Source organism: Amphiprion ocellaris, chromosome 21 (genome assembly GCF_022539595.1).
Source record: "Amphiprion ocellaris isolate individual 3 ecotype Okinawa chromosome 21, ASM2253959v1, whole genome shotgun sequence".
NCBI lineage: Eukaryota > Metazoa > Chordata > Actinopteri > Pomacentridae > Amphiprion > Amphiprion ocellaris.
In genome coordinates, this window is record NC_072786.1 from 12,715,297 (window position 1) to 12,738,872 (window position 23,576).

Consider the following 23,576-nt stretch of genomic DNA (forward strand, 5'->3'; position numbering starts at 1 on the left):
TACTTTCAGAGTTGTTTAAAAATGTAAAAACTGCTGCATATTTTTGCATCTTTGAGCTTCAGATATTCAGTCCGCTCAGATAAATATAGCTTTAGGCTCTATACACAAAAGGGTGTGTCTCTGAACTCTCTGTAAGGCCTCCTGACTCTGATAACAACACGGATCCCTCTTATTTGGTTTTGTTTTTTTGGCTGCCAGCACTGTGAGGAATTCAGAAATCCAGCCTGTGCTGTCTGGAAAATCTTACTGCAGATGTAGCTTGGAATATGTCTGGATTTACCTTGTAAATCAAATATGTCCAAATGAAATTAAGAGTGTATAGACAGAAGTATATCCAAAATATGTCTTGGAACAGTTTTACCATTTTCAAACAAGTGTTTAAATCGGATCTATTTGCTGTGGAGGAACTAGTCGGACTCCACGCTTTATCTCAACTCTCCGCCTCTTTAAGTCCGACCTACATCTGACTACTTTGGTCCTTTGTAGTTTGCACAGCAGTCTGCGCTCTGCCCCACATTTAATTTGGTAATTCTCACCGCCACCGCTCGCCTGACGCTGCGTAAAAGCCGCTGCGCACCGCTTGGAAATGTAGTTGTTTTTACGCGCAACCGCGGTCTCCAAAATGGACCTAAAAGCCGAACTCCTCAAGTCCATCTGGTACGCTTTTACATCGCTGGACGTGGAGAAGTGCGGGAAAGTGTCCAAATCGCAGCTAAAGGTAAGCAGGAAGGCAGAGAGACATTTTGAGATTAGGAAACCGAGGGGCGTCCACTGGACAGCACACCGACACAACCAAAGGGCTTATTTCTCATTTATTTCCAATGTCTTATTATTGTCTGGCAAAAGGCAAGCCAGAACTCACTAGTAGTTGCATTTACAAGTTGTACCAAATTATGTAGTAATATGTGAATCAACTGTGCCATCTGAGGAACATAAAATACCTAAAAGCTAGACACAAATCCAAATATTTGCAAACGCTGTAAGACTTTTTCCACACAGCACTGTCCAGTTTAGGTGAGACCAGTTTCAGCTTCAAGCTCAAAGTCCAACCTTTTCCTGTGGCCTAGAAACACATACTCCCATAACACAACTACTCTCAGGGTTTTTAACAATAAAACAGCAACACGTAGAGATCTTATTTTTCCATTTTTCCACCTCAGTGAGTATTATTCTGGTCTGTTATATTGCTTCCCATCCAGTCCCTACATGCCTGCCTGAGCCTCTAAAGGTGAGAAGAATCCAGGGACATAGCAGAAAGCTGTCCTGACATGCTGAGCCACTGAGGGACTAGCTGCTTGAGCTTGTGTTTGTGTGTTTGTGGACATATGAAGAAACAGGGAGTGTGCACAAAGATTAGGTGCTCACCTTTATACATTCAAAATAACACATACAGAAGAGTGACACATTCGAGAAAAAACTTGAATAAACGAGTGGAGAAACACGACGAATGCTGATGTTTCCACACATGCGCACTACAGGTAACAGTTAAGGAATTAACATCCAATCCTTGTCTGCAGCTGGTATAAAAATGCTGAGCAGGTTGAACTGATCAGATCTTGGATCAAGATGGCACGAAGAGAAGATCCAAATGACTTTGAAAGGGAGTTAATTGTTGGGGAACAGATGGCAGGAGCTTCAGTTCCTAAGACTGTTGAACTGGCCTCAATTGAAAAAATAACTATAGTGACATTTGCAGTTATATATATATATGAAATACATCAGTAAAGATGGTTGTAAATTGGTATTGACGTGTGTGCATTAGCAAGCTATGTATGGAACAACAGAAGACGAAAAACTCCTTGGATGACTGAGAATGTCAGTGCAGGACCTGATCATATTGTCAGCACGAACAATTTCCTCAACAATTACAAAGAGAAGGATATCATAGTAGGATTGGAGTTCATGAACCCTCCATTACAAATATAAATGCATGTTTAAGAGTTCAGTGGTGCAAAAAACGTAAGTACTAGTCTACAGAGTAGACAATGGTAATTCTTCTTTTTCACCATATTTACAAGTGTAAGAGTACATAAGTTTGACTCCTAGAATGAGGAAACTGGTGGTTCTGTTATGCTGTGGGGGGCATTTTTGCTAGCTTGATTCAGGTCTACTTTTCTCCTTTGGTGGGAAGGTTTACTGCATATCAATACAAAAATGTTCTGAGTGATCACCTTTATTCTACAATGAAACATTTCTATCCTAATGGGAGTAGTCTCCTCTAGGATGGCAGGGCTTCCATTAATAGGACACCAGGGGTGACTGAAGGATTTAATGAGTATGAAAATGATGTGAATCATATGTTATGGTCTTCACAGTCATCAGATCTCAACCCAATTGAACACATATGGGGGGTAGTGGAGTGTGTTACATAGTGTTCTCCCCCATCATCATCAAAACACCAAATGCGGAAATATCTTTTTGAATCCATACTGAGGAGTATTGACGCTATACTTGTGGCATAACGTGGTCCAACACCTTACTAAGACACGTTATATTAGATTTTTCTTCAAGTTCTTACCCGTCTGTACATCTTTGCTTGTTCTTCAGGTGCTTTCTCACAACCTGTACACAGTCCTGAACATCCCACATGATCCCGTGGCTCTGGAGGAGCACTTCCAGGACGATGATGACGGGCCGGTGTCTAATCATGGCTACATGCCCTACCTCAACAAATATATATTGGACAAGGTACTGCTGAAATGGCATCTAAAGGCACCTTGTTCCTCAACAACAGTTATGTTGATGCACTTTAGTGTGGTTTTTCTAAATTACAGGCAGAAAATGCTAATAAAATGAGCATAAACAGCACAAGACTATTGAATGGCATATTTATCTCATAAGTTATAGTATAATAGTAACACTTAAACACATGCTACATGAATTAATAAGGGAAAACACATGCAAATATTTTTAAAAACTTAAACGATATCAGCTTGTTTGTGCATTAGCGAGGCTGTAGTTGAAGAAAGAGACTATGTGATATTATTCTATAATAAATAAGTTGTTGGGATTTGTCACTGAAGTTTACAAATCCAGTAGAAACAAACAACAAGACTGAACTGATTCTTTTTCCCGTCCTATAATTTTTCTAGTTGAGTAATCGTTGTTAATTCAAGTCATTAGCCAATTAGTCATTGCACATTTATGATATTTATTTAGTTGTTCAATAATATATTTTTGTGGGCTGAGAGAGAATGTTATAAGTAATATTATAAACACCGTGCTACATTACAGAAAAATACTAAATCTTAATAATGAGCCTTTAAAATCTAAATATCACAATCACAGGTTTGAATCAAGCTGCAGCAACATCAGCAAAAACACTAATTATTTTGAATGTGTCACAAAAAACAATGAGAGGACTGATTTTGTCAATTGATGTCAATAAAGTATAGCTTATATTTATCAGAGCTATTTAATGATAATGCTAAGTGGCTAACATTAGTCTACTGTCATGTTTCTAATGATCAAACATCTTTCTGCTACTGTAAATATTCTCAATTGTCTGTTAATCCGCTGTTGAAAATAGTCCCCAAAAATGCTGGATTTACTCCATTTTGAGTAACATCAGCAAAAAGCTGCAGATCCCAGCTAGTTTGGGAAATTGATATAAAATATGAAAGTGCACATCTGTGAACTGTTCTTTGAAAGTTTCAGTTTTTTTGGGCTAACTCATTGGTTCATGTCTTTCCAAGGGATTTATTGTATGCAAAAAATCAGCAGCTGTGTATTTTTGGTTTCCTTCTCCCTCTAAAATAACCCAGTTGTTTCAGAGCACTTTTAAGGTTTTCCAGAATCTGTATTTTACTAATAATTTATGAGCTGTTTTTACAAGAAAAGTAGAGCTGCTCTGGAGGCAGAAATTACTCTTTAGGTTGAACCTCCATTTGCTTTCCATTATTCTGGGTTTGTAGAAAATAATAATCTCATTAGTTGGGAGATTTTTCACACCTGTTGTGCAAAACTGATGTGGTTCAATATAGTTTCTATAGTTTCAGTGGTTTTCTGTATTTCTAGGTCAAGGAGGGCATGTTTGACAAGGAGAAGTTTGATGACCTGTGCTGGATGATGACCATGAAGAAGAATTACAAAGTTTTAAAGCCGGGATCGCTGCTATCAGAGAGAGACAGCTTCAAGCTCTTCTGTTTATTCAACCTCCTGTCTGAGGACCGCTACCCACTGGTGATGATACCAGAGGAGGTAAAAGAAGCTGAGGGGGAGTTTAATGTGTGAAATGGGAATTTGTGCTGGGAAGGACTTCATTTTAACATTTTGAAAAAAGATTTTTTCCTGATTGCTCAAATAATCGTAAAGTCATTGGTGGTAAGGACAGGGTCTGGAGTAATTCCTGTAGCTATGTCTGTGTTAAACACAAAACTACAGTCAAGAAAGTTCTCTCAATTCCTCACAAGGGGCCATTAGCTCATCCTAGAGGCATAGATTTCAATATTCATGCTGGAATAAATCATCCTTAATATTTAAATGCATACATTTGCATGGAAAATATAATCAGATTTATAAATGTTCCATTATATTTTGAATTGTCACACTTCCACCATAAATTGATGCAGAAAATGTACAACTTGGTGCATAAAGATTCACAAGAACGCAGAAAAAGGAGTGAAATGAAGCTTCTGCCACTTTGATTTAATATGTCTTGATGTGTCTTCCACAAAATTCTAATAAAACTTTCACTCTCACACTGACCATAATATAGAAGCAATATGTACAAACAAAGTCTTCCTGAACATTCTCTAGATAACATAAGACGACCAGAGGAGGAAATCACACAAGACATGAGGTTTTTAGGCTGTTAGAGAAAACACTTTCACTATGAATAGCAAGAAATATGATGCTCCACATAAACCCAGCTTGAGACCTAACCAGCTCACATAATGTTACATTTTTTCAGAGCAGAAAAAAAGCAAGTGCAAGTAAGTAAGTTAATGAGGCTCTTCCTTCCTGCACTTCCTCCATAATGCTGTCGGTTTCCTGCCGACAGAGATGAAAATACACTGCACGGTAGCCGTCCCCTGTAAAGTTGTGTTACACATTACGAAATCACTAAATTTACTATCAGTGTTTGCTTTTAGTGATATTTTCTCTGACGGCGTTTTTTTTTTTTTTTTTTTTTTTTAAAAATCTGAACGCCTTTAGGTGGAGTATCTCCTCAAGAAGATCTCCACAGCAATGAGCCAGGAGTGGGATGGGAAGCCCCTGGAGGACTTAATATTCCAGGATGCCACATTGCGGGAGGAAGGCATGTCGGTGTGGACCTTCCTGGAGCACATGGAAGCCGGCCGGCTCCTGAGGGTCACCAGTGCAGAGGCCTTCAGTCTGGCCTTGGACGAGGTGTTTCTGGAGATGTATCACAACGTCCTCAAGAGGGTGAGTCAGTCTGTATCCTCGGAGCCACTTCGTCTGCTCTGTTCTGCTTTTCTTTGTTCTTCAATCCAACCTTTGTTTTGCAGGGCTACATGTGGAAGAAGGGCCACATGCGGAGGAACTGGACTGAGCGCTGGTTTGTGCTGAAGCCCTCCTCCATGGCTTACTACGTCAGCGAGGACTTGAAGGACAAGAAGGGGGATATCCAGCTAGACAAGAGCTGCATCGTAGAGGTTGGTGAGGAAAACGTAAAGTAAACTCCGCGTGTCTGAGCCTTTGGTAGGACGGTGAACACTGTTTCCTTCTGTTTCAGCCTATTCCAGACAGGGAGGGGAAGCGATGCATGTTCTGTGTGAAGACCCACAACAAAACGTTTGAGATGAGCGCGCCGGACCAGAGGCAGAAGGTGGAGTGGACTCAAGGTGTGTTGGTGTGTATAAAGAGAAACATGCATTAGTCACAGATTAACTGACCTGATTTACAATGTTGTGGTGTCATTTTAATTTCCTGGAACACAGTTGTCATAAATGAAGCCACAGCATTATTGATTGTTGGTTTTAGAGGCTATTTTAGTGCCAAGTATTCACCATTTTCAGGTCTCCATGTTCCAAAGCATCTGTTTCAAACAGTCTTTGTTTTCAGGGCTGTTGCTCTTTTTTTTTTTTTTTTTAATCTTTCTGTTTTCAAACTTTGGGTTTCTTCAGATATTTCTATATAGCCTTTCTATTTTTGCGAACACAATACCTCTTGTACATCTTGAGGGAATTTCTTTCAGTTTGGCGCAAATGTTCACTGGGACAAAAGTTGAACTGATTGGATTTTGGTGGTCAAAGGTGACTGTGTCCTCACAAAACACATTTTTGGCCATAACTCAAGAATTTATGTGCTAATTATGACAAAGTTTCACATCTAAAAGGATAAAATTATGAAGTGATTACATCTTATATCCCAAAGATCAACTTCAATGTGACCATATAATGTTCTGCAAATTCACTTTTCTGGTTGTTATTCAACATCATAATTCAGGAACAGAAGGAGAGATTGTGATTATCTTTCATTGGTCACACTGCATTAATCTATTAAATTTCCTCACAGTCTTTACTACATACTAAATATTACATGAGTCTGGACAATCATGACTGTAAATGGCCATTTTACTTGTTGGCGTGGTTCTAGTTTGAGTTGGCAACAGTAGCAGGCTCAGACTAATCATTCACCCCGGGTTGTAAACACATAATCTGTTAGCTTCGGTTTTTGTCTCACTTTCACTTGAACTCGTGAATGAACTGATTACATTTTATCATAACATTCCACACAAGCATCTAATAGGATAAAATGATGAAGTGATGATGTTTTATATTCAAAAGGTAAAAGGTCAACTTGACTGTTCCATCATAGCGTTCCGCAAAAATACTTTTCTAACTATAACTCAACAACAGGAGAAAAGCCTTGACTTGACAACCACAAGTCAGTAATTCTAGTTATTTCAAGCCCGATCTTGTGCCCAGATCTTCACAAACAGCTGCTTTGTCACATTTGAACGGACAAGGTGCATATTAGCATTACTTTTCAGCACACAGTAGTCTGGTAGACCTAAAAAATCAGTGAACATCAGGAATAAAACTCCATGACTCAGTTGTTTTCTGTTGGTTACTGTAGCTCTTTTGCAGGCAATGACAAGTTTTCTGTGAAACATGGGCTTAGTGTTGTGAACGGGTGTATTTTATCTTTTCATCAACTAGTTTTGGTGCCTAAACCTAACTAAGCATCGAATGAAAATGTGAATACAAAAAAAAAATACAATTAATCTAATTGAAAAAATAACAGTGAAAGTCTAACCCTAACCTTTTGACTCATTCCAACATCCTCTCACTAATCTCATATCACCTTTTGAAAAATTGGTAACAGGAAAATCTCATTTACGTCTGTTGACATCAAATATTGATGTGGGTGGTGGTGATGCTAAAGTATTTCCTGTGTGTATCTCTGAGTCACCAACAGCTTCCACAAAATGTCACTTTTGAATAACCCATTTCCATCCTGGGAACTTATTCATTCCAGTACTGATAAAGAAAACTCTCTGAAGACAGCTGCAGATATTTTGATAAATAGTATTTCAAGCACATTCAAGTTATTTGTTGGTTCCAGCTTTTCAAACATGAGGATCAAGAACTTGTTTGTATCATATGACAGTAAATGAAACTGAATATAATGCAATTTAAAAACATTACTTTGGGAGGTGGGAAGTTGTCAAATGTGTTTAGCTCTACTTTTAGATGTGTGATAGGTTAAACTGTTGTTTTGCAGATTAATCAGTACTGAATAATTACTAGATGCAACCCCTATTGTTTCAAATGAATACGGCTTGAACATGCAGCATGCAAAATGTCAAATCTTCTAAAGCTTGTCTCCATGAAAAGCAGTTCTTCGGGTAGAAAGATAAGAAGCAGTACAAGGTTTTGTTTGGGTTAGGCTGACTGCCTGAACGTAATCTTGATCTTCTAGCCATAATAACATTTTACAGCTTTGTCTTGTGACACTGACACTTCTGGTTAGGCAGAAAAAATTCCCAAGTTTTTGTATGTAAAGCAAAGCATAGTCTAGCCCAGAAACAGTGGATATGACTACTTCTTCTATTTATAGAAGCACATTTTGTTATCTTACATTATGGTCATTGGCGGTGGCTGAACAAAAGACAAGGGAAATTCAAAAAAACATTCAATTTAAAGCGAGAGGTTTTTCTAAAGAGGGATTTTTAATAACTTGAAAAAACAAAAAAATAAATACATGTATTATTCAATGTATGTTCACTTCTGACTGTACTTGTCTTCTTTTTAAGCAATTCCTAGCAGCAGTAGGCTGCTGAGCCACGAAGGAACACCTGTTTTTCCTCGTGAATTTAAATTAAAAGTGTTTATTTCCAACCATCCTGCCTATATTAACATCTTTATGTGTTTTTGCCACTTCTTCAGCCATCCAAACAGCCCTCCGTCTTCAGCGTGAGGGAAAGTCTTTGCTTCACCACGAACTTAAACTGAAGAGACGAGTCCAGCGGGAACACAGCCATAGAGAGCGCAGCAGGAGCGCTCGCAGCAGCTGCAGCAGCCGCAGCAGCCAATCAGACGACCTGAACATCCAGGACATGGAGAAGATGGAAAAAGACAAAGACAAACAGGACTTAGAGATTGAAAGCATCATCCAAGTAAGAAAGGGACGATTAAATACTTTTACAACCGTTGGCAAAAAATAAACTATAATATTTATGTGTTTACATCACATACCACATGTGTCACAGCACGCACGGGAACTGGAAACTCGTCGACGGGAGGCGGAGGAGAGAGAGAGGAAGAAGCAGAAGGAGGTGCAGATGGAGCTGCAGAGGCAGCTGAAAGAGGCTGAGATGGTAAGAAAAAAGTTTTCCAGATGACAACACGTATTTACAATTCTTCTGAAATAGGATTTAGAGTCCATCTCATTGACTCTGATGTGTGAAAACTGCAGCAGGACATTGGCATTATAAAAATCAGGCTTCACCTTTAATGAGTTGGGGAAACGGTTATGACATTCCTGGAAAAGGTGATTCAAGAATAGGTCAGGTCTGTCCACTCAGTGTGTGTGTGTGTGTGTGTGTGTGTGTGTGTGTCCAGATGAGAGACAGCATGCAGGCTGAGATGCAGATGAAGGAAAGGGAAGCTGAGCAGCAGAAGAAAAGGATCCAGGAGTTGGAGATGACGCAGCAGAAGCTGGAAGCTGCTCTCGCCATCGAGATCCAGACCCGGCTGGAGGAGGAGGGGGCGAGACAGGAGCTGGAGAGGTAACAGTGAATGTCTAACTCCTGTTCTTTTTGTGGAATAATAATGGTCAAGGAGCCATTTTATTCGTACCCGAAACAGTGAAAGTTAGGAGGATTAGCTATTAGCAGTGACTGTTGCAGAATATCTATTAATGTATTGCTGAAAAACTTAAAAAATATGATATTCCTCACACATCTTCTTGAGTAGTGAGGAGGGTTTAGTTCTCATATTCATGGTAAACATCTTGGAGAGTTATACCATATCAGTGGAAAATCCAAGTATTAGGACGAGAACTACAAACATTTGCAGCTTCTTCTTCTCTTTCCTTCCTCCCCCAGGTTGCTGCAGGCAGAAGAGGAGAAGAAGAAGCAGTTCAAGCTCCTCCAGGAGCAGCAGAGGGCCATGTTGAACCTCAGCCCCATACAGGAGGCCTCAGAAAGCAGCACCGACGAGGAGACGCCCTCCGCCCTCCACTCAGCCTCTCAGGAGCTCCAGGATCTGCGGGCGTCTCGCCAGAGGAGCCACCAGCACCTGGAGGTGAGACAGAGCGAGACAGTGTGTTTTAACTGGATCAGCGTGTAGCGTGACATTTAATGCTTGTGCAAATCAAACACTGACACAGTTGTCTGTTTGACTTTCTGGCTTTAGGAAGTTCAGGAGAAGCTGAGGAATGCCAGTCAATACGTCCGGCACTGGAACGTGCAGCTGAACCGCCTGATGACGCCCATCAGTCCTGGAGGTACACAACAGCTTTATGACAAATTAAAATTTCACCTTAAAGGGGTGCAGTGAAATTCAGTGTCAGCAAATATTAGCCAGCTGCTAAGATAAGAGTATGGCCAGTAAGTGTTATACTTTCCACATCCATGAGTATGCAAGGATGTGCGAGATGTAGATGTACTCAATCTGCAGGATTCCATGGATACTCCTCCTCATGGTGCCTGCCCAATAATAACAGCAATTAGTAAAATCCTTAGACTTCCAAAAAAGCAGATAGGACTTGTGAATCATTAATGATAATACAAAAAATTAAGGAAAATAAGGTTTAAAACATGGCTGAAATTTAAAGAGATTTCATTTAAGCATTGCATTATTTTTGTGTTGGTAAATTAATTGAATCGCCACTTAATTTTAATTTTGACGTGTGAATATTGGTTAAAAATGTCTTATTTCCTCTGAAAATATGTATTGTTAAGAAGAAATCATTCTGATAGTACTCACTTTAATCTTTTGACTCACTGTACCTCTGCATCAACAACAGCTGTGTCAAATGTTGTCAAATCGGGCACAAACCTCACAAAACACATTTTTGGCCACAACTCAAAAAATCATACATTAATGATGACACAAATTCACACAAATGTCCAAGAGGATAAAATGATAACTTTTTTATATCCATGTGGTCTGTCTGTGGCATCATGATCTGCAAAAAAACAAGAACAAAACAGGAGATATTTAACATTTGGTCTGATTCTGCATCAGTGACACAAAATCAGGTGCACATCTTGAAAGTGGGGTGGAGGCGTCCAACCCACAAGCCAGAAATTCTAGTTTTCCATCTGTATGAGTTAGACTTTAAGACTTTTTTCACTGTAACGCAATGAAAATGGGTTTGCACTTTCATTATGTGTCTTCCTATAATGACTTTGTGTTTACTGATCAAGAGAGTTCACATTTGCATAATCGACTATATTATATATATTATGTTTGCTTTTATCGAACATCTGTATCCTAGCACTCCCTAAAACACTCATGATGATAGACAATTCTGGATAATATGTGCATTTCAAAAACTGATTCCTGATTAATTCTCTAACTCTCTCCTGTATTTAATTAAAATCTGCCTGCTATCAAATAAATAGGAATTAACCCTCTACATAATTTCTTACTGGGCATATCTTTGAGTGAATGCATGAACAAAAGTAAGATGTTGTATCGCAATTTATGTTGTAGAGCGTCTGGAACATCGCCTATCATCAACACGGATGTGTCCAAAAAAGGAGGGCGCTCTGGCCAGCAACGAATTCATCACTAAATTTAGGATCAGTGGTCAGAACAGCCAGACAGAAGAAGACAGTGAGAGACTGGAAGGACAGCTGGAGGCCATAAACCTGTCTGATGAATCCGACGAATCGCAGGGAAAACCCAATGGACAGGCATGATCGCCGCACTGACGGTTCAAAAATAATAAATGAAATTCTTTAATTGTGTCAGACTGAATGCACAGAGAAAAGATATTAACAGTACAAAAAGCATTGTATTATGTTTATATTCTGAATTGCACGCAAAGATGGAGCGTGATGATGACAACAAGCACAATGTGATGCATGATTTAAATAAAACAGATCTAAGACTAATTGAGATTTACACTTTTGTACAATAAAGTTTATTGGTGAATAATTAAACTTGTTTGTGATATTTGTCATTTTGCACGTAAATCCATGTGAATTAATACAACTCCTCTCATGCTAAAGTTTACATTAGAGACCAGTGAGGAAACTGAAATTATTTTTTATCTGATTTCTTTTGCAAACCTCTCCTGCAATCTGATGCATGAAGCCACAGAAAGTGATGTTAGCGACGCACATGAAAAGTATAAAGTCAGCAGCATACTGCAATTGAACCTTTTGTTATTTTCAGTCAAATATAGTATTTTACGTACAAAATTAGATTGTTGATGAGGCTAAATACTGTGCAGGAAAATATTTCAGTTGATGTTAGCTTACCATTTATTGTTGAGGTCAATTTAATAACAAGGTCACCGTCATGTTGGTCCACCACAGAGCATAAACATACTTTTACAGTGTGAAGTCCTCCTCAGCATACATCCAATTTAATTTAAAGGATATCTTTTCTTAATCACTGTCTTTTTTGTTTTGTAAAACCTGGTACTGCCCATTTATCTAAATCTATGTAAAAAATTCTTCACAATATACAATAAAACAACAAATAAATGACAAAAAAATTCCTTTACTGCAATATTCTATACATTTTTAGCTGCAATAAAAGCCAAAAAGGCCTTCAGAATTAATCTACAGAACATCTCTGATAACCTAAAGGACATATAGGGAATCCCGTTCATCATGTATCATGTGAACACAATATAATGAAAAAACAGCACATAAACGTGTATTTTTTAATATTCAATATATTAATGTTGATTTGCATTTATTATTTATTCTGTTTATTGATTTTACTGTGTTTTATGGCTGAACAATTTGGAAAACTATCAAATTACAATTTCACTGACAGATACTGCAATTTCATCTGCAATATAATCAAGTAGTTCAACATTCAGAGTGTGAAACACGCAGCTTTACCACATGAGATACCATCAAAGGCATGACTGTCACACCGAGATGACAGCATGGATTAGTAAAACCACTGACACAACAGTTTAAACCCTGGATCAGACTAAATATTGTTTTATTGTAATTAAAAAGACATTTTCTTTCCCAGTGGGACATTAACGATCCCAGACGAACCCATCATTTCATGTTAACTGCTCTGGTCTACTGCTAAAGGTAGATTAATCAGTTTCTGAGATTTAATGCACCTACATATCTTTGATGCAACATTCAAAGGCGCTCATTAAAAGAAACTCTGGAAGTATTTGAGGCAAAACTTCAGTAGCTAAATATTTTTAATAATTAATCTTAAAAATTCTGTCAATGTATGGTGCAAATTTATGAAAATTACAGTAGCTTGTGGTACAATAAAATGAGTTTTTATTCACCCTTTGCTTCCCATTGCCATACTTTAGTAGCTACTATATTTATTAGACAGGCTGTATTGTTTAATGCACCCATACATACAATAATGTCACCACTGCAAATGTCCAGCTGTAAAAAAAATCTCCTTGTGATGATATGAAAAAAATCTTAGGAGGCAACATCTTTTCTAATACAAAGCCTGCACACATTTTGCTTATCTAGTTATTACTGTTATAATAATAATAATAATAATAATAATAATAATTATTATTATTATTATTATTATTATTATTATTATTATTATTATTATTATTATTATTATTATTATTATTATTATTATTATTATTATTGTTGTTGTTGTTGTTGTTGTTGTTGTTGTTGTTATTATTATTGTTATTATTATTGTTATTATTATTATAGTATTAGTATTATTAGTATCTCTGTCTTTCTTTGTTATATGGTATTATTTTTTGATTATATCTCAATTTATACAGAATTATTGCCTGCATGTTCTTGCTGAAATATTGATTAGTAAAAAGAAAAGAACTGAACAAAAACCCCCAAAAAGAGAAGAAAAAAGAATATTGTATATTTAAAAAATTGGGGGAAAATGAAAAAGTAAATAACCCAAATGAAATCATGACACATTCCGGCCTGAGGAGGCGCTGCAGCCTGACAGGAAACCGGAAGTAGAAGAACGAACTCAAACAACATGGCGGCTTCCAGTGAGCTGTCATGCCGAGCGGAGATGAGACAAAGTTGACTGTTTTGTTAACTACAGTTTGTCCAGGCGGGTCGTGGGTCAGTTCTAACTCGTGAAGACGCTGTGAGGAGAGGGACGGTTCGTGTTGGCGACAGCGTGTGTCAGCATGGCGGCAGTCTGGAGGGGGAAGGTCAGGGCTCTGCTCCCTCTGACCAGGAGACTGACCACCGACCAGGGGGGGACTCACCCTCCTCCGGCCGGGCCCATAGCTTCTCCCCCGGATAGTCAACAACCGCAGCGGAGGGCCAGGAAAGACCCCAGCGGCTGCTCCGTGTTCCTGTTCCCCGGCCAGGGCAGCCAGTATGTGGGCATGGGCAGGGGGCTGCTGAAGTACCCCAACGTCAAGGAAATGTTCTCGGTGGCGGAGAAGATCCTCGGCTACGACCTGCTGGCTCTGTGCCTGCAGGGGCCCGAGGAGGAGCTGCAGAAGACGGTGCACTGCCAGCCGGCCGTGTTCGTCACGTCTCTGGCTGCGGTGGAGAGGCTCCACCAGGAAAACCCCAGGGTAGGTCTGTGTGGATTTAGTTACCCGGGTCAGGGTAAGACTAAGAGGAGTTTTACTATTAACCCTCGTGTTGTCTTCATTTACGGGAATCAAAAAATATTGTTTCCTTGTCTGAAAAAAATCCAAAAATTCAGCAAAAAAATTACCCAAATTTCAGAAAATTTGCAAAACCTTCAGGAAGAAAATTCCAATAATTCCTTAAAAGTTTCCCTTGAAAGTTTAATTTAAAAAAATTGGAAAAGAAAATTCTTGTAAATATTTTCAAAAAATGAGTAAAAATCTTCAAAAAAAAAATCCTACAAATATCTAAAGTGATTGCATATATATCAGTAAAACTTCTAATATTTTCTTTAAGAACATTCAGGATGTTGTCCTGAATGTTTTTAAGAAATTTTGTTAACATTTCTTTTTTCCAACAAAAAAGAGAAATCAGAGATTTCCCAAAAATGTTAAAACTGTGGACATCAGAAGTTTTACTGTGAAAATATATATTTTTTCCACATTTCCAAACTTTAAAACGGGTCAATTTTGACCTGCAGGACGACACGAGGGTTAATAGAATAGAATGGCTTTATTGTCATCATACGTAGGGGCATGATGAAAATATAAATAGGTTTCGCTGGACGGTGCATTAATAACAAGCAATAAGAAATACAATATCAACATTGAATAATAAAATCAAATTTACATATAAAACTAGACAATATTAAAAATGACAACATATACAAAGGAAGCCAGATATATACAATATGGGAGGTAAATGAAATGAAAAAAAACGATATAATGAATATGGTCAGGAAATTACAGGTAAGCAGCAAAAAGTGGCATTGTGCATTCAGGTAGACAGGTGGTTTGAGTTCAGGAGTATTCAGCAACTAGACTTCTCTTCCTTCTCTCTGGTTTCCTTCACTCCCCTCTCAAACTATCTGTCTTCTCTGTTCAGAATATAGACACTAAGTTGAATATATTTGAGATGCAGATACAACTAGTCCTTTGGCCTTTGTGAAATATTTACATTTATTTTTATTCCCAAAATTTTCTGACACTTTATAGACCAAACAAAAAAATGCTTTTTAGAGCAAAAATCAACTAATATCATCAACAATGTAAATAATCATTAGCTGCAGCCATAAAAATAAACATTTCCGCCTTTGTCTGCTATTTTATTTACAAAACTTTGATTTAATAAAAGAAGCATTTATTGATAATAAAAATATGCATTAGTTATGCATTCATTCTTTTCAATAATATAGCTGTCATTTTGATATTTTTTTTCACTTGTTTACACAGCAGTCTCCAACACAACTTAGAATGAAAAAATTCTTTCATAAATAAGACTTTTTTTTATCACTTCAAGTAGCAATAAAATACAAGTGCATACATTTTAGCAGCAAAGTCTGGATCTTTCAAGCTGCTCTAAAATTATTAAAGGTAATAAGATTTTTTATTTTACTAAAACTTAGGGATTTGTTCAGCATTTTTCTTATTCTTGCGTTTTCTTATGAAGTATTGGATACAATTTCAGGCCTCTAAACATCTTTCAAATGAAAAAATACACAAGGCAAGGAGGTGCACCTAACAGCCGGATGATGTTTGCTAGTTTATAATAATACAGATTTTATAATAATTTGAGTAGTTTTTTGAAAATATATTCTTCATAATTGTACGGTGAACCTGTTTGACGTTTTGGTTTAATGTGTGCAGTTTAGACGATGTTTAAAGTAGCTTGGAATGAAAATGCTCAAAGTTAAGCGCTGCAGAATTGTACTTGAACACATTAGTTAAGCAAATTTGGCTACAGCTGATGATTATTTTTATTCTAATATATGTCTATTTGTCAAGCACTAGGTATGTAAAATATCAGAAATAGCAACAAACCTTGTGCTGATTGACACTTTCATTTGTTTTCCTGTTCTGTCCGCAGGCCGTTGAGATGTGTGTCGCTGCTGCAGGTTTCAGCGTTGGAGAATTTGCTGCTCTCGTCTTTTCTGGTGCCATGGACTTTGCAGAAGGTAAACTTGACATGTTTTCTGTTTTGTACATGTACATCAGTTAAAATCATTGTGATAATATGTACCTTACTGACTGCTGCTGATCTTCTAGCTTTGTATGCGGTGAAGGTTCGTGCGGAGGCCATGCAGAAAGCATCAGAGCTGGTTCCCAGTGGGATGCTGTCAGTGATTGGTAAACCTCAGGCTCAGTACAAATATGCCTGTCTGCAGGCTAAAGAGCACTGCGGTAGTCTGGGGGTGGAAGAGCCGGTGTGCGCCGTGGCCAACTACCTGTTCCCTGACGGCAGGGTCATCGCAGGACACCAGCAGGTATGAAGCATGAGGACATGAGCTGATGTAAACCCACTGTAGTGACATTTTTCTGAAGTTACAGTGACTGTGTAATGAAGGCCGTAGAGGGAAATCCGTCCATGTCAGAGCTGTTTTCATTAGTTATGTTGTCGTTCCAGGCTCTGGATTTCCTCCAGCAGAACTCAAGACGCCTACAGTTCATCAGGACCAAACCTCTTCCAGTCAGTGGAGCTTTTCACACCGAGCTGATGGCGTTGGCTACTGAACCCCTCAGAGAGGTGCTGAGGCAGGTGGAGGTCAGTCCACCAACAGATCATATAAGGAGCAGGATTTTTCTCTAAAACAGTGATTCACAACTTTCAAAAGCCACGTCGGCCTTTCATTTAGATGTTTTGTCTTCCAACCCTCCATACTCACTTAAACAAAACAGGTGCATTCCTTTTCAGCTTAAAATCACACCATGGACATTAATAATCTAATTAGAATTACAATATTAGCCATCACTTTATTACTCATTTCAAAGGGAAGAAATAACAAAATTCCTCTAACCTCCAAGCAGTTTCTGGACATGTTTCGCTCCTGTCACATTTTTACTCACCGTGGGCTCATTTCCCACTGCAGTATAAAGTCCTTTACCTCTGTGGAAACAGCACAACTATGACTAGAAGTAGACAAAAATGTTTAAAAAAAAAAGTGACGTATGACACAGCTATAATGCCATGAATTATTAAAAAAACAAAAATAGATTTTATTTATTTTACATAATTTTTTTTAATGATATCCTCATGCATTTTCTCATGCACAACATTTTTCTAAGTGTCCAATACTGCAAAAAGATATTTTACAGCTAGTATTTTAAATTTGTTTTCATGCTTTTCTCCTATCAGCCTGCAGTTCAGCCCTTTCCAGCAAAAGTCTCTGAATTTTCGTCATGTAACTTTTGGTGGCTGCTTCCCAGTTGTTCCTGGAAAGCAGAATCTTGTGTTTTCTACAGAACCTTTTTAAAGCAACCATTTTTGGCATTAAAAAAAAAAAGAAACACTTGTATTAAAGTGATTTTGTTAAATATCACAATTTTAAACTATGATTTAATTTACCGATTGAACCTCACATCACACTTGATTAGTTCAAGGACTGAGAAAAGTTAAAAATCTGATGGTTGCTTCTGTTTTATGGGATTTTGACATCTTTTTTTCAAGGTAACAGTCCTTTCTAACCTGCCAGCTAGTTTTGGAGTTCCCCACTCATCAACACTCATTTGAAAAAAGTAGAAATGCAACTATTACTGAATTACTCAAGTGGCATTTTTTATTTTTCTGTGTAAAGTGCTATACATTTGGTTAAATGTAAGAATCTGACAGTTCTTAATGGGAAACTAACTACACTTAATTGATTTTTGAACTGTTGATCAAATAAAACAATATCAGACTAGATCACTGATCTTGAAATGCATTTTTACTGTTTTCTGACATTATATACACAAACATTTACTAATTATCACATGGTGAAAAAACTTTAAAAATGCCCTGAAACAAACATATTATCAGCATAGCATTATGTCCTATGAAAGAGTACAATCTATATCCACGGTTCCTTTATTAACAATGTATTTCATCCACATTTCTCATTATAATTTGCAACCTCACCAACAGCTATTCTGTTCAGCTGCAATTCTCAAAAAAGTTGTGCACCTTGTCTGATGTAGTATTGGCCGCCTAACATCTAAACCTCCCTCCCATTCAGGTGCGACGTCCTGAGATCAACGTCTACTCCAATGTGGATGGAAAACGCTACATGAACGAGAGTCACGTACGACGGCAGCTGGTCAAGCAGCTGGTGTCGCCTGTGAAATGGGAGCAAACTCTGCACGAGATCTACGAGAGGACGCAGGGTCAGAACTTCCCCGACACCTACGAGGTGGGACCTGGAAAGCAGCTGGGCGCTACGCTGCAGAAGTGCAACCGGAAAGCCTTCAAAACATACACTAATGTGGTAGTCAGCAGCGCGTATGACGACTGATGATGCAGAGACGTGGACGATGAAAACAGATGAGCAGGCGAAGAAAAAGAGAAAAACAGCTCTTGTCAAACCTGCAATCTCCTGAACTCGCTTCTTAATGCTCATGTATATGTATCGATGTGTAATGAAATGAATGTTTTTTTAATTCATGAGGCCATCACATTTTGTCATTATGAAGTTTATTTAAGTCACATGAAAAAGCGTTTTCAAATCTGCCACAGAAAGTCCAGCTCCCTTCATTTTATATTAAGCAAAGCTACATCTCCTTTGTAAAAATCTTGGCCTCTTTAACCATCTGCATATAAAAGACTGCAGGCCAGCAACAGTCCACTCATGGAAAACATGCTTTTAATACAACCGTGAACCAACATGTCCCTGCTACAATAAACTCCCCTCCTCCTTGGGCATCGCTGTAAAACTAATTTAAACAATTCTCTCTTACCTCGATACATTTTACTGTCTATTTTTTTCCTTCTGTTTCTAGTTCTGTTGCCCAAGAGGTTGTTCACAGTCTTCGCTGTCAATACCGCTCCATAAAATAGTATAAAAAGAGAAGTCAAAGTAAACGGCAGAAAAAAAATCAGCAATAGCAGTAATTGTCACTCATTTGCAAACATTTTTTTTGTCAAACATATAACGGCCGAAAAGACCTGCTCATGGCCCTTTAGGCTTTCTGTTCCGTCCATAGTGCTCCCAGAATGGTCACTGCAGCCACCAGTGCCACAGCAACAAGTGCTCCTCTGGTCCAGCCAGTGCAGGTTACTGCTTTCAGACTGGACACCTGCAAAGTGAAAAGCGATGAGAACATTTTAGAAAAGCACAGATGTGAGGAATCATGTTTGCGTCTCTTGGAGCGTGCACTGGGAAATTTTGAGCACAAGAAACGATTTTCTGCACATACACAAATTAAATCAGACAGTAATAGCTTAGCAATCATAGCTAGGTCCTTCATGTCAGGCGTGTTAAACTTTCTCCACATGTATTTATAAGACACTTCCATACACTAGCTAACAAAGCGGCTTGGTGTTTCTTTAAACAGATCAGCTAGTGAGGATGCTGCTGAGACAACATAATATGTGATCAGAACTGGATATCCAACTCCAGGGTACCACATATCCACTAAAATGAGTTCCATCTCATTTACACCTGGTGTTAAAATGTGATCTCTCTCTGGATAGCTACTTTTACAAGCAGTCATAAATGCATTTGGATTATCCTGACTGTCCCTATAATCTAATTCCAGGCTAAAATACTAATTAATTCTCATCCAGCTGAATTATTTGTTCACAAGCTAAATCAGTAGATAGCTGACGCCGTGATCTGCATTTATTTGATTGGCTGAGTGTTGACCATGTGACTGCAGATGAGGCGTGTGCTGAAGCATGCACTGAGGCAATAGAAGTCTCTTTTTATGCATGATCTTGCATTTTATTGCTGTTTGTACCCATATTGTACCCAGTTTCCACTCATTTAAACTTAAACTGAATTATTAGTTTGATTAGAGTTTTAAATTATAGCTTAAAAAGGAGGATTGAATGAATAAACATATTTCTACAGGTTTAGTAGTAACATGACAAATTCCCATTTTATGTTCTGGTTGTTCTTTTAGGTCATAATTAAGATTTAGGATTTATTGATGCATTTTAAAGTGATCAAACCAAAAATAGTATGTATGGAGAACAAGGCTCTTATCACGATGTGAAGCTGATCACCTCCAAATAGCTCCCCCAATCCCAATACTTATTACTTGTATTTACATCTTGCATATAAATTTTCCTCTGTTCAGATAAATTGTACTAATACAGATCCTATTAATATGAGGTGTTAATGGGACAAATCTGGAGTGACAAATCTGCTGCTGTGAACTGTAGTATGTAATTAGAGGAGCTGGAACTCAGTTAAAGACACAAACATGACACCACGGAGACAGATGAGAGAGTTACCCAGGCTGTAAAGGCCTCAGCTCTGAGGATGACCTGCCCAGGAGCAGCGCTCGCTACCCAGTCCTTCACTGCAGCAGAGAGACCCTGGACGCCCCAGAACTGACTGTGGATGTCCCTGAGAGGAACAGCAACCGCTTACAGCCACTCAAATAAATATTTGATGAGTGAAATAAAAGGGAAATTGAATTTATGAGTTTTTTACCGATAGACGTTCCGTGTCAGAGCCTGGGCAGGTCTCAGCAGGTGGAGAGGAGTCAGTCGCATGTTTGGCAGCCTGCTGGTCCACTCCCGGTCCAGCTGGTCTCCGATTACAGCCAACTGGCGGCCGACGACCCGAGCTGCTCGGTCTCTGATCCTAAAGAAGGAACAGGCACGGATTTGTTCAGTTATAAGATTTTGCTGCAATGTGGGGGAACAAAAAGCTAGATAATGAATATATTGGTCTTTTTTTTTCATTAGGGAAGTAAAAAGACATAAATGTATCATAGACATGGGAGATTCAACAAACAGAAACCTCTTTTGGACAGTGTTTGTTTCTGGTACATCAGACCCCACACGGTGTGTTTGTTTAAGGTTTAGAGTCTGTACTGTACCTGAGGTTCACGTCGAACAGGTTACCAGTGTCCACCTCACCAGGTCCAGCCTGGAAGGACACGACTCGACTTGGCTGTCTTGTTTGTTCCACCATTGTGTTTTCTGAGGAGACAGCCGGTATCATGCAAATAAATCATAACTGTACACATGAGACAAAGACATGCAGGACAGATAAAGGCTCTGTGGCATAAAGATGTTTGTGTGTTATCTTTGCTCGACTCTCAACGTTCATAAACAGGTTGTGTAAATACTGGGTCACGTGACCAGGATAGGTGGCGGCTGTGTAACCGTGGAGAGGATGCAGGCTGAAGAAAACAGGCCTTTGTAGGTCTGAAGAGATGACATCACGTGTTGGATGAAGTCCAACGGTTGTAATCTAATGTATGCTGCCGATCAGGTGAGTTTCAGTTCCCTAATGTTTAGGACTGGTTTATGCCACAAACTGTACATCTAGTCTGCTTTTATCACTCCGTCGGGCTTGTTATTTTCTGTTTTGCCCCAACAAACAGGCTGAAACCGGTTTGTAACCTCCTACGTGCACCTGTCCTGAGATCAGTTCCTGTTGTACCTGCCGTCATGTGCCTTAATGCAAATGTTCCATTTCCATAACTCAAATCAACCAAACGGCCTCTTTATCCTCACCAAGAACAAAAAAACATTAACACTGACTTAAGAAAATCTACTTTAAAGGCTTTAATATTTATTTCTTTACAAAAATAAAAATCTAGCAAAAAATTATTATATAGATATTTTCCTGTATTTAAATCCATGGAATTAGCTTTTCAGTATTTATAACATTTTGATGACAAAATACCATTAAATTGTAGCCCTGAATGTGGGAACCTCAACACCATAATAAAAATTATCCCCAGAGGACAGCTTTAAAGCATTAATCATGTAGGTGAGAGTAATGGTTTGCCATATTGTCATAACAAAGAGATGAAGTCATCCTTCTCACCCAAAGCAAACAAAGGTCGTTTTGAAGATCACACATATTGCATTAAACCTCAAACATAACAATTAATTCAAAGATAACCACATTTCCAATTTCACTACTACACTGCATCATATTGGAGAAGTATAATTCAGATATTAATCGAGTATAAAATGCTCCCACCCAGACAGTAAACAGGTGCATGCAAAACAAAAAAGAAAGTAAACGTACCTGTTGTGTAGATTAAAACGGACGCCGCCCTGTAATAAGTGGAAATGCATTATAATTAACACTGCTCACAAATGATAAAATAAAGAAAAAATCGTAAATTGTTTTCTTGTACTTACAGCAGCGTCCTTTAATCTTGTTGCTCTCAGGTAACTGCCGCAGATATGACTGGCCACGCCTTCACCTGCTGCTGCCCACAGCGACCAGCAGGGGGCGACGGTGGCAGCAGGAAAATGGGATTTCGCTTTAACGTTTTTTAATTATTATTATTATTATTATTATTATTATTATTATTATTATTATTATTATTATTATTATTATTATTATTATTATTATTATTATTATCTTTTACTTGCAGTACTAGTATTAGCATATTAGTAGTTACCTTTGCTTGTTCTTCTTAATTTATTTTTTATGTTACATTTTATTATTTTACTGTTTTTTTTTTGCAAATTATTTTTACTTGGATTTATTATAAATCATTGGCTATAGTATGGTTGTGGCACTCTTCTGCATAGTTCAAAACAGTTCATTAAATTTTTGGTTGTTGCCTGTTTTATGTGTGTTTTGTTTTACAAAGTACATAGTGCTTAATTATTTTGTACATTATAGTAACAGTGCAATGATTCTTTCTTAATTTATTATTGATATACATTTGTTGTTCGTCTTTAATAATAATATTTAGTCCAGAGGGTGTGCTTGAATGTGTTACACACAGTAATAATTCTATGACAATGCTATGAAGACATTTTTACATTGCTGATTCAATAAAAGCTCTTTTCAAACCTGAGATGTCCTCACAACATTTTTTTTTTTGGATTGATCACCAGAATACCTTTTGCAGAAATATCAAGGTTGTCTGATTGTTTTCTATTTAAAAATAAAAAGATGCAACAAAGTTAGAACACTTTCCTTGTTTACAAACATTTTCTGGTTTCCTCAAATAAAAAAAAAAGTCTATAAACACTATTATGATGGCATTATAATAATAAATTACATATTAGAGTTACTATTATTGTTGTTATACTACCTAATATTGTAACATTATCATAATATAATATAATATAATATAATATAATATAATATAATATAATGTAATGTAATGTAATGTAATGTAATGTAATGTAATGTAATGTAATATAATATAATATAATATAATATAATATAATATAATATAATATAATATAATAAGATGTTATATATTATGCTATAAAAATTTTGATAATTTTCAAATGTATATGTTTGTATTTTAAAATATTTTTAAAATGTTCTTAATGTATGTATTTTTTCTTTATTTGTTTAGGTTTCTGTATATTATACACCTATTTATGTATAATGTGTTCCGGTCTGCCCCTGCTGGTTACTGTTGTAACGACACCCTGCAGTGACATCACT

General features: G+C 37.7%; 3 protein-coding genes across 4 annotated transcripts; 2 read left to right on the forward strand and 1 right to left on the reverse strand.

The window, feature by feature from the left end:
• The first annotated feature begins 281 nt into the window (after window positions 1-281).
• def6c (DEF6 guanine nucleotide exchange factor c) lies at window positions 282-11,584 on the forward strand. Of its 2 annotated transcripts, none has more exons than XM_035954472.2 (12): window positions 282-718; window positions 2,548-2,688; window positions 4,018-4,200; window positions 5,158-5,388; window positions 5,472-5,618; window positions 5,699-5,807; window positions 8,358-8,587; window positions 8,672-8,788; window positions 9,033-9,199; window positions 9,518-9,716; window positions 9,828-9,918; window positions 11,133-11,584. In XM_035954472.2, the coding sequence occupies exons 1-12, from the start codon at window positions 623-625 to the stop codon at window positions 11,339-11,341; spliced, it is 1,920 nt and encodes a 639-aa protein (XP_035810365.2). In that variant the 5' UTR covers window positions 282-622; the 3' UTR covers window positions 11,342-11,584. The 2 variants fall into 2 exon arrangements, with proteins under 2 accessions (XP_035810365.2, XP_023139402.2); XM_023283634.3 differs by having other exon boundaries at window positions 293-718; window positions 8,681-8,788.
• Window positions 11,585-13,583: 1,999 nt separating this feature from the next.
• On the forward strand, window positions 13,584-18,887 carry mcat (malonyl CoA:ACP acyltransferase (mitochondrial)). Its single transcript, XM_023283703.3, has 5 exons — window positions 13,584-14,160; window positions 16,085-16,172; window positions 16,264-16,481; window positions 16,622-16,759; window positions 18,207-18,887. Exons 1-5 carry the CDS (start codon window positions 13,762-13,764, stop codon window positions 18,480-18,482), a joined length of 1,119 nt encoding a protein of 372 aa, XP_023139471.1. The 5' UTR covers window positions 13,584-13,761; the 3' UTR covers window positions 18,483-18,887.
• On the reverse strand, window positions 18,645-22,375 carry bik (BCL2 interacting killer). The gene is made up of 6 exons (XM_035954566.2): window positions 22,301-22,375; window positions 22,185-22,213; window positions 21,019-21,121; window positions 20,628-20,780; window positions 20,426-20,540; window positions 18,645-19,263 (listed from the first exon to the last, which is right to left on the reverse strand). The coding sequence occupies exons 3-6, from the start codon at window positions 21,111-21,113 to the stop codon at window positions 19,147-19,149; spliced, it is 480 nt and encodes a 159-aa protein (XP_035810459.1). The 5' UTR covers window positions 21,114-21,121; window positions 22,185-22,213; window positions 22,301-22,375; the 3' UTR covers window positions 18,645-19,146.
• Between the last annotated feature and the right edge of the window lie 1,201 nt (window positions 22,376-23,576).